General features: G+C 37.2%; 1 protein-coding gene across 4 annotated transcripts in view; it reads right to left on the bottom strand.

Moving 5' to 3' along the window:
* Nucleotides 1–15,454, bottom strand: part of ZDHHC13 (zDHHC palmitoyltransferase 13) — a 184,324-nt gene that overhangs the window by 14,295 nt on the left and 154,575 nt on the right. For all 4 annotated transcript variants that reach the window (XM_081533725.1, XM_081533722.1, XM_081533721.1 and 1 more), the window contains 7 exons: nucleotides 14,390–14,534; nucleotides 12,912–12,976; nucleotides 11,381–11,543; nucleotides 10,854–10,979; nucleotides 7,815–7,948; nucleotides 4,584–4,684; nucleotides 1,003–1,127 (listed from right to left, as the gene is read on the bottom strand). In XM_081533725.1, coding sequence (XP_081389851.1) covers nucleotides 1,003–1,127; nucleotides 4,584–4,684; nucleotides 7,815–7,948; nucleotides 10,854–10,979; nucleotides 11,381–11,543; nucleotides 12,912–12,976; nucleotides 14,390–14,518 — 843 coding nt within the window. In that variant the 5' untranslated portion in view covers nucleotides 14,519–14,534. The remainder of the gene's footprint in view (nucleotides 1–1,002; nucleotides 1,128–4,583; nucleotides 4,685–7,814; nucleotides 7,949–10,853; nucleotides 10,980–11,380; nucleotides 11,544–12,911; nucleotides 12,977–14,389; nucleotides 14,535–15,454) is intronic.

Below are 15,454 nucleotides of genomic sequence, written 5' to 3'. Positions count from 1 at the left end.
CCATTCTCACAGTTCTCTCTCCAAACTGCAATAGCTAGAAAAGCAATTTAGAAGGCCTGCCACCATATCATTCTGTGCCTGAAATATGTGACTTTTCAAGGCTGCATTTTTAACCACAGTCAATAAATTAGAATGCACAAAAATTGCACCCCTCCCTGTATTCCATGAATGGCAATGATCTCTCAGTTATAATATGCTAGAGAAAAATAAACACACACATTATAACTCATAAAAAAGGAACAAAAAACCACCTATACATCAGAATTGATGGTTATAAGTGCCAAAGGCAGTCTTTCAGGAATACTGGCTTTAGGTAACAAAGAAGACAACAATCTCCCCAACTTCTAACATTCACGAGCAATGGGAGACACACCATGACTCCTGACAATTTCAGTCTGAGGACAAAAAAGAGTATCTCCTCAGCCAGTAAGGAGAAAGACTCCCCTTGGCCCTGTCCTAGATACTCTCCATATATTTAATAGGGGAATTTAAGCTGTATGATCATTACCTAAGTATTATTATAAAGAAGTAGGAGCTCATATCTACTGACAGAAATTATAGCTGAAAAAGTCTTGGTGGTATATTACTGTAATGGAAAATAAAAACATTTTTTAAACTTTCATATAAATAAATGACAGTGAAGAAATCTGTTTGCTGATTTAATTATTCCACATTTACGCTGCATCTATTATGCCAAGCTTCCCTGGTGGCTCAGATGGTAAAGAATTCAGCTGTAATGAGGGACTCGGGTTTGATCCCTGGGTTGGGAAGATCCCCTGGGGAAAGGAATGGCAATTCACTCCAGTATTCTTGCCTGGAGAATCCCACGGGCAAAGGAGCCTGGCGGGCGACAGTCCATGGGGTCACAAAGAGTTTGTCATGACTGAAGCGACTAAAACACTGATTAGCTGCCAGGCACTAGAGATGCAGTCACAATAAAAACCAACATAGTTTACATGCCCTTCTATAAAACAAATCAGTAACATTACAGAGAAAACTCACCATTTTCTTTTCTTCTTCTGAAGCCTTAGTGAACCCTGGATCAGTTGTCCAAGTCTTGTAGAAAAAATAGAGGAAGGCTACTATGCTGATAATGAAAATGAAATATAAAGGGGTGCCTGCTACATGTGAAAGCCAAATTAAGGAACATATCAGACTTCCAGTAAGAACAGCTTAATTATGATGTAGGTACATTTCATCACTGGTGCTTAAGAGTCTCTTTACTCTGCACTCTACCCTTACCTTTCCTACATACACATATTACTATGTAGACTAACCCTAAAATCTGGTCCTACCCTATGTTCTACTCCTATAGGAATTTGCTCATAGTTGGCTAATAATTATCTCTTCTCATTAGTTGAAACTCATATAAAAGACTGAAAGGAATAGTTGCGGTATATGAAGAACCTCCTAAATACTTAAAAACCTTCCAGATCCAAACAAATTAATATCTAATGGTGTAATTGTGGCTCTCTTGTGTGCATCTAAAATAGTATTTTCTGATCATCTAATAAATTTTAACAAAACTATTCAAAGAAACAAATCACTGAATTCAGAGATTCTAATTAAAAATATTTCCCTATATATTAGATTAATGTTAGCAAACATTTCTTACATGGAAGTTTAATAACCTAATTCTTGTAGTTGTATTAGGCTGAGTTAATTCAGAAACAAACTGCTCTCCTTGCAAAGTGGCTACAAATTAGATACTATGTAAAAGGCAGATATTATGGATAAGTTAAGATAAAGTGTTTCAAAGATAGACATTACCCACTTAGAAGTGCTTTTAAAGTGGTTCAAATCCTTTCTACACAAAAGGAAAATTTTGCTCCTGGGAAGGACAAATGATTGTGCAATAATGAACCAATAAGCCAGCAGAAAACCAGTTCTCCTTGTCCAATTAAAATCATTAAACTGACACAGTAACTGTATCTGCCTTCCCAGGTGTTGCCAAGCTGCTTGGTGCTAAACTTCAGAGTGGAAAAATGTAGCCACAGAACAAACTCCAAACTCTTGCTATTCAAAGTGTGGTCCATGGACCCACAGCAATGGCTTTACCTGGGAGCTTATTAGAAGGGTAGAGCTCCAGAACTCACCCTATACCTGCAGAAGTAGATTTTGGAGTTTACCAAGATCCTTAGGGGATGCACACACACACTATAGTTTGAGAAGCACTGCTCTTACCCACAAAAAACCAGCACAACCACATCTGGTTCCAGTAGGCAGGAATGGATCTTGTTGATTTAGCTTATTGGTTTATCTGCAGATGGGCCTGGCTTTATGAAAGAGACAGGATCCGAAAAAAAAAAAAAAAAAAAAGCTGGGTGAAATTGAAATTGAATTCCTCTAAAATCCTGATCAACACACATGACAACTGAATCACAGGATAATCTCATGTACTGAGTGGAACAAATTTGGGGCTTCTGTTCTGAATAATCACGGACAGAGGAGCCTGGTGGGCTACAGTCTATGGGGTCCCAAAGAGTCGGACACAACTGAACGACTTCCACGTCACTTCACATAATAACTAGTAAGGAAAACAAAAAAGCCAGAACTCAATTCATTCTGTCTGATTCCAAAGACCACACTCCTTCCGCAATGTTCCCAGGCCTTCTTCCCGTGATGGGCAAAGCGGCTGTGGGAGTGGAGGCCCCATGCAATCCACACAGCAACACGACTAGTCTACACCCTCAGAATGGGTTTTTCCAGGGCAGCACCTCAGTGCACACCCAAGGCAGTTCAGATAGCATTTAGCATTAAGCTTGGAAAACACTGATCTGATGGCGCCACCTACTGACTGATCTGGCCCCACCAGCAGCAGCCTGGGTGCTTACAACTGGCTTCATGCTGTACATGTCAGTAAAATACCTTCCTGTCAACTCCAACATCTTTTAAGATTCTGTACAGCTATGGAAATTGAATCAGTTCTTCTCATGTTATGACATCTTCACAAATACTGAACAGCAGTAAACTCAGCTGAATACTAACTAAATACCTCTGTAATTGAGATTTTCAAACTATGGTGGAGTAACATTTTTGTTAATATTGACACTGCAAATTTGAAATAATTCAATGTAAAAACTACCACACTTTTTTGGTGAAAAATCTAAAAGAGCATGAGTTACTCACATTTTAAAAAGTCATCAAGAAACACAATTTTTAAACTATGTTTACTCCACTGCGTATGAACTGGTAAATAAAAATATCAGTCAGCCCTTTCAGTATTACTCCAATTACCAAAACATTTACTAGCCTCAGGACTAAGTGATAAAGCACTTTTGTATCACATAATGATATCACCCAAGCCTTTATTAAGTGGTGGTCATAAGGCCAGTGCTTAAAAAGCTGCCCTCAAATCAATAATTGAGATGAAAGTTAATGCAATAAAATCCTTTGAAAAGTCAAAATGACCCCCATGGTATACTGTGCCATTTATTTAAAGGAATCTGAGAAGTACTAGAGATAACGCTCAGAGATAAAGAGCATCATTCAAGTAAAAACATGCTATCATGAAGGGAGATAAATGCACTCAGAACTCATACGCCCCTCTCACTTTACATTTATTCCAATGAAAAAATAAACTGAATGAACGCATCTCTCTTATAATCAGTATTCTTTCTTTTCAGGTGTATCACTCCCAGAAAGAGAAATAACAGAATGTTAAAGGAATATGGCTTAAAGGTACACGTCTATCCACCACATCCCTTCTTCTCCTGCCCTGTAAGGAAAGCAAGGCTTTTAATGGCTTCCTAGGGCCCTTTGAGGGAGAGAAAGGAGCCTAGAAAGAGGTGGGAACTCTGAAAATTGGAGAAAATGCATCCTTCCTAATGGGACCTATAAATAGCTATAAACTAAGAAGTAACCCCTATCCTCACTTTCAGGTGACTGGATTTGGCCTGGGCCCTGCTTCTCAAGTGATAAAGCAAGCCCTTGGATGAGTTGTTTTTTTAAACTATGAGTTGCCATCCACTAGTAGATCATGAAAGATTTAAGTGGCTTATGACTCGCATTTTTAAAAAAGGAAATAGAATAAAAAACAAAAATGTTAGAGTAAAGCACGTATTAGGATGTACTTCTGTTTCACATATATTTTGGGTGGCAATGCAAATTTATTTTTATTGTGCACTGAAAATCACTGCCTTGGATAATAACACTGCACTGATTACTGCTGAGGAGGACACATTTCCTTCAGTATTCCGCCTATAGAGGTAATCTTGGTACCCAGATTTATTAATAGACTATAACTACTGATCAAGTTAAAAGAACCATCTGACCTTAAAGAGAACCTCAAGGCAATACAGTACTTTTTATGGATCTAAATAATTTATAATTCATTCACTGTTTTAATATATTGTTAAACCGTTTCCTTCCTATGTGTAATTAATACTAAACACCTGCTGTTTCCATAGTGTACCCTGAGATCATGTCCAGAATTCAGTAGATATTCAACATTAAACACCTTCAATCAGGACCATTAGATTAATATAAATTTGATTTACATTCCCTAGATCTCTAGTATCTAAATTTTAGTCATTTTTAAAAGCTAAATGAGATATGCATTTAAATGTAAACTTGAAGGATATCAGGAAAGAATAAGATGAACCAAGTCACAAACATCCAAAAAATGGAACTCAGCAGAAAGACTGTTGGTAAGTATATAAGGCTCTTGTACCCGAGCAAGAACCTAAAAGAAAAAAAGTACAAACATAAGGTATTAGTGAAAGTAAGTATGAATCATATTCATTTTCATTCTAAATTCCCTTAAATAATAATAATAGTGAAAATAAAGACCTCAGATAACAACAGCTTTCACCAAGTGCTATGTGCCACTTTCCATGTGTAAGAGCTATGCACCATCATTGCTTCATTTTACATGTGAGAAAACTGAAGCACTGGGACTCTCAAAAAGTGAATGTTCTAGTTCCTGTAACTAACTTACATGTTATTTCACTCCCAATAACGTTATATTTTCAATGAATCTTTTTTATTTCTATTGAAACACATATTTGTATTTTTGGCATGTTATATTTTCAAATACACGTTATATTTTCAAAATGCAAAAATTTAAATCCCTGGAGAGTCATCTTCACATTTAACAAGCTAAATGTGAGGCTAGCAGTGGATTTTTGAAACACACAGAGGCACACAACCTTGAGCATTTTTATCCTACAATCAGCTTGTGAAGCAGACACGTAACATAAAAAGACACATACAGGTTAACGGTGGCTCCAGTCATCAAACCCAAACCATCTTGCTTGGATCACAAGCAACATGGAAGTCCACATAAAACTTACTCAAATGTTTACTATTATAGTTTCAAAAGAAAATAAAAATCTTTTACATTAAATAATATAGTAAATCTATGCATGCATATAGTTTACCTAGATCTATTTTTGAATTTATATCATAAAACAACGATTGAACACACATATTAAAGGGTTTTTAAAAAGCTATCAAGATCCTAAGCACAACTATGATAAAATAATACTTGGCAACAAGTAAAGATCCCAAACCTCAGGCTCTCAACATATTGCCAGAACAGGTCAACTGGAGCCCATGTAACCTTCATGGCATGGCTTGTCTGAAGCAAAATTTGTTTGACTTAATTAAGTGGTGCAGTGAACTATCTTATTTGTAACAGCCTGCTACTACAACCTGTCTACTTCTGACAGGTATCACATAGCAGCCTGGAACAAACAAACTCCTGTGGAGCCTAATAACAGTGGAAGTTTATAGCTGCTTACCTCCATGAAATTGGGACTCTAAAAAGGAGTGGGAGAAATAAAAGCAGACTGGACAAAGCTGCCATATGCTTTTGTCTCTCATTTGAGTAGTGTCCATATGCTAAGCCTAGCATATGAAGCCATCAACTCACAAAGTTTCCATATAAATATTTTATAATGTGAGTTTCTATTAAAACAAAATCTCAAATGCCCCTATCCTAGGTGAGTAGACATTGCCAGCCTTTGCCTTCTCTCTGGAAAAAAGAAAAAAAGTGATTGCAATTTGGCTTAAAATTTATTTGAAGACCAAGTCAATCCAATTAGTGGAAAATGAATGAATATCTCTAACTTACAAATTTTCTGAATAGCAGGCAATTGCAGGCATTTTACTATTTTTCAGAAATTTGAGCTTTTAAATTCATTTCCAGCCTACTGTCCTGCTCTTGAATGACTAGGTGGTAAAATTCCGCTAATGCTTTTTTTTTTTTTAAATGACAAAAGCAACTCATGCTTATTCCACAAAATGCTGGTAAGCAGACAAAAGACATAGGAACACTCATAATCACACCCTGAGGACAGCAACATGCACTTTCTTTTAGATTCTCTTATAGATCATCATCGTTACATTTTCCTTTCATTCACTGACTGAAAATGTTCGACAGGAGAGACAAGTGTACTGCTTGTATGGGCCGTACATTCCAGGAAACAGTAATTAAGTGCCATGAAGAAAATACAGGGGAGGATACAGCAGAGCCAGTCACCGCTTGGCTAAGGAGCAGCTGCTGGGAACTGAGGTCCATGAGACGTCTCCTACTACCTAACAACACGGTACAGAACAGAGCCCTTCAGACAGACACGCAAGCAAGAGCCAAGGCCCCAGGTGGGTATGAGCTTGATATGTTCTAGAAACAGAAAGAAGGCTGGAGGGAAGTGAAAGTAAGAGATAATGCCAGAGGGAAAGGGGTGATTACATAGCACCTCACAGGCAAGCAGTCTGGATGTCATTCTGAGAACAAGGAGAAGCCACGGGAGGGCTTTATGCTTTATGCAGGGAGAGAAAACAGAAACTGGTTTGCTTTTTTCAAAGCCCACCCTTGACTGCTGAGTGAGGAGGAACTACAGCGGGGTAATCAGGAGATCAGTGAGGAGGCCTGGCCTAAGGAGCCAGCTGAGGAGAGGGCGAGAGCCGAGAGCCGACCAACTGGGGCAGGGCAGGGAGGACCTGGGAGGGCACTGGGTGTGGAGGGTGAGGAGCAGGGAAGAACAGAGGGGGCAGCAATCCGAGGATGCGACCCATTATTCATGTGAGAAACTGGATGCCACTCCACTGGGAAAGGGAGACGAAAAGAAGCTCTGGGTACTGAGTACTGGGCATCAGTCACGGTTTTAACCATGGTATCTGTACTAACCACAAGGCAGGTATTGTCATAAACATTATCCTCATCTTAGAGATGAAGAAATTGAGGCACAGAGAGGTAAACCAACTTGCTCAAGGTCAGACTGTCATGTGGTAAAGCGTGACTTGAACCCAGGCAATCAGACTCTTAACTAGTGACTACATATATATATATATATAAATATATATATAGATATCATATATATGTATTATATATATATGAATATTCTATTAAAAATAGAACTATACCACAGTTACTATCTTATAACTTCCTATGATTTACTTAGGTTGTTTCTTACCTAAAAAACATTAAGAGCTAAAAACAACTAGCTTAAAATAAATTTAAATTTAAAATAGAAAAAAACAATTTCTGAAAAATGGGCAAAAATGTTTCAAGATGCAAAATAGCTACAAAAATCTTCCTATTATTCATTAACAATTCAAAAAGTGACCTAGGGAAAAAAAAGTGAGCTAGGATATTTATTTTCTACCAATTGTCAATGTATTGGATTGACCAATCTGCTTTCAGTCAAATCATATACCACCAAAGCCCTGCCATCCCACCTTGAGGATCACTATATGTGATAAGTAACATTCATAGCTCAATAAAAATCTGTGGCTTCAGGTAACAACAGTAAAAATAGAGTAGTCAAATTGGAAATGCAATAACCAGCTTTGCAAAGACTAATACACACCTTGGAAATAAAGACGTCAGAAAAAACAATATTATTAAAAGAAATCCTTTTAAAAGCCAAGAATCTGAATCGAAGTCCAATATGTATCCAACAGCCCACATGGTAATCACAGAAAGTAGCAGCAGCAGGAAGACCTATTAAGAGATTCAGAATTTTAGAACTTAATGGATTTTACCTCCTAAGCACCTAATAATAGTTCAAAAGAAAAACTATTTCCTAAATATATAGTGAGTTAATACAACAGCACAACACAGTTTTTCTTCAAAATTGCTGATAGATAAATCTGAACTTTTAAGAAATTACAAATCTTGAAAGCAATCTTTTAAAATCTTGCATTAATAAAATGTTGCTTAAACATGTGTAGTCTTTCTGTCTTCCACTCCAAGAAATGTTGATCTTCTAGAAACATGTTAATGATAGCTGACATTTAAAAAAAATAATTTCTTTCAAACAGTATTATATGTCAGAAGGCATAAAGCAGGACAAAAAGACCACATGAAAATCAATATACCCAAGACTCAAAGAAGAAAGTACAAGAGTTCCAATTTGGGCACTGCATGGTGCCATGCCCTAATAAAGGAGGTCAGAAGGAACAAGTTTGCAGAAAAGACGACTTTCATTTAGGGCATGTGGAACTGCAGACATCTAGGAGATAGCCAGGAGTCAGTCAGAAAAGCAGATCTACCATACAGGACAAAACTTAGTGTTTAATCAGTACACCGACTGGAAAGACAGGAATGAAAAGCATCCTGAGGACTGTGTGCAGGTAGGTGAATAGGGCAGAAGCTTGGCCAACAGAAACATTCAAGGGGAAAAAAGCTACGTCCCAAAAGGTAAGTAATGAAGTGTGACCGGTATGACCAGAGAGGCAGAATGAGGACCAGAAGAAATGTTCCAGTCAAGCCAGGGAAGGGAGTTTCAAGAAGAGAGTAGTTCTCCGTGTCATATGTCACATGGAGGTCAAAGTCTGAAACACATCCTCAGGATGCTAATAATATGAGTTTATTCCACAAAGTTAAAAGAAGGAACCAACACTGTGGCTGTCTGTATTAACGCTGGACACCACATCTGTGCAATGCGGTCCCTTAACTCCAGTACGCATGACCTTTATATCCTGCTCTATCTTCTTCAATCTTTACTCCTCTAAACCACGTTCTGAGGATGGATAATTTCAAATGACAGGAAGTGTTTAATATGCTTCCAATTCTAATTTGCACGATAACACAAAACGAGCAAGTCTAGGTTTTTTTTTTTTTTAAGGTAAACTTAGAATTTACATGCAATATAATCTCAGAACAGAAATAACAATTAAATGTGAATCTCACAATTTTAATCGCAGATACAACACTCACGGATGAGCCACACTATTTCTTTGTTCAACAAATATTCCAGTGTACATCATATGCTAGGCACTGTTCTAGGCACTTGGGAACACATAAATGAATTTAAAGTCTTTCTCTCATGGAGCTTAAATTCTAGCAGGGGAAGACAGTCAGACAAACGTACTAAGTGTATTTTATAGTATACAGAAAGCTGGATGGAAGTTATTTTAAGGTTTTGGGTTTTTATGCTGGGAGAAAGGGGGAAATATCACAGGATTCTGAGCAGATGAATGATAGGATTTGACTTACATTTTAAGATTCACCTGACTGCTTTTCTGCGAAGAGACTAGAGGTGAGTGGAGGCAGGAAAATGTCAGAGCTGCAGGAGTTCATATAAAAAATTAAGGTGGCTGGACCAAAATGTCATGGTAAAGTGGTAAGAAGGGTCAGATGCTGGATATACACTGAGGGCAGAACTAGCCAAATGTTTTTCTGACAGACTGTATACGCGATATGACAAAAAGGCAAAGGTAACTGGAGAGTAAGTTGCCACCTGCTGAGATGGGGAAGCTCTAGACGGAATAGTTGGAGGCAGTGGGGAGGAGAGATCAGGAGTTCAGTTTTGGATGTTATACTGACAATGCCTTTTGGATGATGAATGGATAAATCAAGTAGGTAACTGGATAGGTCTGAATTAGAGATACATTTGGGAGTTGTCAACATATAGACGGCATTTAAAGCCATGGAAGCACATGAAACCATCAAAGGAATGACTAGACAGAAAAGAGGTCCAAGGACAAAATCCTGGGACACTCTACTAATAAAGCAGGCGAGGGAGCAGAGGAGATGGCAAAGGAGACTTATTTCTTTTTTTCTCCCTTCCCATACTTAAATGCAAAATTGGTGTAGTGTTCGTGGGGATCCTCTGCATAGAAATCTCACGCCTGTTAATCTAGAATCTGAAGGTATTCTATACATTCTCAAGACAACGCTATCGTATGTGAAGACATTAAACAGTAAAATCAATTCAATATCCATTTTAACAATCTTAATTACATTCTCTATTATAACTTAGATTTTGCTGGACATAAGAGCAAGCTGACCATTCTAATTTTTTCTGTCATTCCATTCACTTTTTTGTTGTTGCTGTTCACATTTAACTTTAGAAGACCACCACTCAGAAGAACTGCCAAGTTAAAAAAAGAATAAAGGTTGGGTTTCATATCTCAAAATTGTGAATGCTTTTGATTTTATGAAGTGACATCAAATGCCTGAAGCTTGCAACATTGTAATTTTTAAGTTTAACTCCTCCTGATTCTAAGAAAATGTTTTGAATGTTATTATTTTCCCTTTGAAAAAAATTTTAATAGGAACAAGTTCTTTAAGAATAACTCCTATAAAATTCCTTGCAACAAGGATTTTTCCTTTTGCTTCTCTAAGAATCTAAACTATTTGTGTTTCAATTCACTCATGAAATAAACATGGAAGTATGCTATGGTATTCACAAGGTAACATGGAGCTGTCGAGCCACCTAGCTGAGAACCAGTAAAAGTGCCAAATTTCCAACTTTGGGTTACCGGATGTATGGGAAAGATAAAATCGGCAGAAAAATGCAGCAGCAGGCCAACTCCTTGGTTTTCCCTGATGCCTTCAAACACAAAAACAAATGGATAAAACAGTTCTTAGAGCCCACAGGATAGGCCCTGTATGAAAATACCTCGCATTTCTGCAGCCATCTCCAAAGTCTGAAATTTTTGTTGGCTCGAGTTTTGGCCTCTGTTTTTAGCATATGAATAATGAGCCGATTTTTGTTTTGCAGGGCCATGTCAAGAGGGGTTTCTCCCTAAAAAAGAAAGAAAAAGTTCAATTTTATTTTTGATATAGCATAGGTACTAAACATTTTTTTAATATTTATTTATTTGGCTGAGCCTCATCTTGGTTGCGGCATATGCGATCTTTAGTTGCACATGCAGGATCTTTTATAGCTATGGTATGCGAACTCTTAGTTGGGGTATGTGGGACCTAGTTCCCTGACCAGGGATTGAACCCGGGTTCCCTGCATTGGAAGCGTGGAATCTTAGCCACTGAGCCACAGGGAAGTCCCAATGCTAAACAAGTTTTACAAACTCAGGAGAATCATAGACTCAATGTATTTATTCCAAGGGTAGCCAACTATTATTGTTTCTATGTATCTTGTGGTAACTAAGACATAATAAACTAAGAGAGATAAACACCTGGCCATACCTTAACATTTCGGACATCCAGGCTAGAACCAGCTTCCAAAAGCTTATCAACAGCATTAATGTTTCCTGCTGCAACCGCCCAGTGAAGTGGAGTGTTTTGATGTATTTTATCAACTACATTGAGAGAAGGATTAAACTTTAAAAGAAATCCAGTTGGTTCTGGCCTGTCTCAAAACAATAAAACACCAAGGATAATTTATTAGAATGATTTGAAGGGTAAATGTAAATAATGAACCTGTTTGATAATGTATCAATGAACCAATCAGTAAGTATTCTGAAAACTGCAGAACTTCTCTGTGCAGAGTTCTATTCTAGGTGCTAATACTGATGAGGCCCACGTTGCTGTCCCAAGAGAAATCTATTAATTGTCTGCTACATAATGTAATTTTAACATCAATACAATGGAATAATTGCTTTTGTTTTTCAAGTTTTTATTTTCATGCTGCTGATCTAACGGTTAACTTTTTTTTTTTTACTTTGGCCAATGTTAAATGCTATGTTATTTATCCAATTAAAAAATTAAATGTACAACATATTTGAGGAGATAAACCAAAAGCTAACTTCACATTCTCCCTCCAACCACTTACTACATAAACTGGTATAAAAATGCCCTAAATTATTTATCATAGAAAGTCATGGACTTGAAAGCAGAATTCAATGAAATATTTTTTCTTCATCTTCAACACCTTTACTTCTTTCATGACTACTCAAGAGATTCCTTTAATAAAATAATAATCTATTTTACTCATTCTAGATTTTTAACATTATACATGACCTGAGAGTTACTAACAAAGATGACAAAGTGCTTTTTGACAAAATTCTACCCCAAATTCGAGCCCTATCGCTCTATGAACTAAAAGGGAATAGCATCAGAACTAACTCAGTTCCTAGGAGCAAACCCTAAGTAAAAGCAGACTCAGAAACTAAGTACAACACGGGAAACAAAATTGATAAAGGACGAAGTGTAGCATGTATTTGAACAGAAGAATAACAGAAGGTGACCAGCAATCAAAGTAATAATGATAAAACACAGAAAAACTTAAATATGTAAGTAACTGATATGAACATAATAAACACGCTATTTTCACAACTACAATTTTCATCAATTACAATTAATATTTTCAGAGCAGTCAACAGTATCAGAGAACCCTCAAATTTATTGTTTTTTGAAATGTATATTTATCATCTAGATTTCAAATTACGGGAGCATTTAAACCTGTAGCCATTCTTGAGAAATGTAAACTAAGAAATGCAAATCCTGTTAATAAGTATACGCTCTGGAATCTCAGGTGTTCTGTAAGGAAATTTTTTTCTTACTAGTAGCTTTCAAACTTTTCCCCAAAGCTATCAGAAAAGAGAAAATTTATTTCAATGCTGCTTTTCTAACTACAACTACATTAAAAGTGCATGTCACAGTCACCAGACGGAAAATCTTACTTTCTTCAGAATGTTGTGTCACCTCACATAGAATAAGATACTGAAGTTGCTGGAATCAAGAGTCAGAATAAGGCAATTCAATTAAACTTACTTACCCAAGTACTTTGTTAGCTGATAACATGAGAGGTGTCTGCCCGTTTACATCTATCGTATTTACACTCTGTTAAAAAAGAAGAGCTGATCAGCCTAACTGTAAACACAGTCAAGTTTCTGCTTCCTCTCTTAGTAGAAGTATCTCTTTAATACATTCAACACCACCAGTGTGACTACAAGAAGTGTTCAAATATCATCTGAATAACATAATGTTCTGTTCCACATCCATAGGGTAAAAATCCACTGATTCCTACAAAATATTTTTAAAGGGAAAAATCTGAATATATGATTTTAAATGTTGTTATGTTGTGAGTGGAAGAAGACTAAGGGACAGAAAAATGTTGATAATCACCATCAAATATGAGACAATAGAGACCTTAGAAGTTAGTTTAGACTTTAACTGACACATTAATTCAAACTATCACCTCTTGGACAAAGTCATCCAGTCTCTACTTAAACACTTTCAGTAAGAGTGAACTCTACCTTCTGAGGCAAGAATACAAAGTATATTGTATTTTTGGACTTACTATGTTTCAAAGGGTAAAACATGAAAAATTCTTTTCTATTTTTGAGAATACAGGAAATAAAAAGGAAATCATATCTCCAAGAAGATACAGTCCACTTAAAAAAAATGGGTCCAGATTTGAGGTATACAATACCTCAACCAAGGGCCCCCAACCCCTGCAAAAAGAGTCAGTGACTGAATATTTTACAGGTCTTCGAGGAAGAAGCCCAAAGTGAAGTAGAAAAGATGACTCTTCATACAGCTTTCCAAAATGAGAACCAAGAGGTTATAATTATTCTACTTGAATTGGCTAAGTCTAACAGAAAGTGCTTATTTAAAGAGAATACAGTCATTCCAACAGCATTTGTGCAAACACGTTTCCATGCCTGCTACAGACGAAACTACTGATATATAAACTAGTTGTTACCAGAAAGCATATCCCAGGCAAGCAGAACTGACAGTGAAACTCCCACTGCCAACAACCCATAATTTAGCCAGTGCCATAAATGAATGTCTCTTAAGGCAAGTCATTTTTCATGGGATTACTTCAGGGAACAATAAGAAACATACATTCAAATTGGTCTCCACTTGGACTCAAATAATGAAAGCAAATGATGGGTTAATTTAGTGATCTCACTACCATTTCCACATTCAACCAGAAGAAAAATACAGGCTTTGAAGTCATGTTTTTGAAAAACTCTGAAAATTACTGGGATCACAAGAAAAACTTATTATAAGCCTACAAGTTTCAGAAACAACTATTATATGTTACTGAGCTAAATGACCTATCCTTTTTGCTCCAGTGAAGCTGGAAAAGCAGTATTCAATAGCTAGACTTACTGAGGCTAGTATTTGAACATTCAGGTATCTGTACAAATTATTTTTATACCTTAAAAATGAGGACTCTTACTAATGATCCTCTGAGTCCTTTCAGATTTACAACAGCTGGAATACAAAATACTTCTCAAAACATACCTGTCCTTTAGAGATGAGATATGCTATAATGGGCATGTGCTGAAATAACACTGCCAGGTGGATGCCGCAGAATCCTTCTCCATCAATGAGAGCGGGGTCTGCACCATACTGCAGTAATAATATGACCATAGGTAAATGCCCTTGTCTGGAAAAAGATAGAACAAAAATTATACTGTACTCTATAGTGCAAAAGAGAAAAATTCAGGGAGAAACTAATATTCGTAAGACATGAGGGACTGTGGTTAGATATAAAGAGTATTTCTTAACAGTGCACAGATTTTTAAAACACTGGAGCTTCTCTAAATATCTTTTACATAGACATTCCAAACTTAGAACTATCTGGATGGTCCTTCTTGAGTGCAGGTAATAAGCTTATTAATAATAACCTCCCAGTTCAGTTCAGTTCAGTTGCTCAGTCGTGTCCGACTCTTTGCGACCCCATGAATTGCAGCACGCCAGGCCTCCCTGTCCATCACCAACTACCGGAGTTCACCCAAACTCATGTCCATTGAGCTGCTGATGCCATCCAGCCATCTCATCCTCTGTCGCCCCTTCTCCTCCTGCCCCCAATCCCTCCCAGCGTCAGGGTCTTTTCCAGTGAGTCAACTCTTCGCATCAGGTGGCCAGAGTATTGGAGTTTCAGCTTCAACATCAGTCCTTCCAAAGAATACCCAGGACTGATATCTTTTAGGATGGACTGATTGGATCTCCTTGCAGTCCAAGGGACTCTCAAGAGTCTTCTCCAACACCACAGTTCAAAAGCCTCAATTCTTCGGTGCTCAGCTTTTTTCACAGTCCAACTCTCACATCCATACATGACCACTGGAAAAACCATAGTCTTGACTAGACAGATCTTTGTTGGCAAAGTAATGTCTCTGCTTTGTAATATGCTATTTAGGTTGGTCATAACTTTCCTTCCAAGGAGTAAGCGTCTTTTAATTTCATGGCTGCAATCACCATCAGCAGTGATTTTGGAGCCCCCCAAAATAAAGTCAGCCACTGTTTCCCCATCTATTTATCTACCTTAAATCTTACGTGTAAGACTACTACCATGTATAAATAATT

Source organism: Giraffa tippelskirchi, chromosome 10, assembly GCF_054371585.1.
Source record: "Giraffa tippelskirchi isolate mGirTip1 chromosome 10, T2T-mGirTip1v1.2.pri, whole genome shotgun sequence".
NCBI lineage: Eukaryota > Metazoa > Chordata > Mammalia > Artiodactyla > Giraffidae > Giraffa > Giraffa tippelskirchi.
Note: the sequence above shows the minus strand (reverse complement) of the source record. Positions and strands in the feature narration are given on the sequence as shown.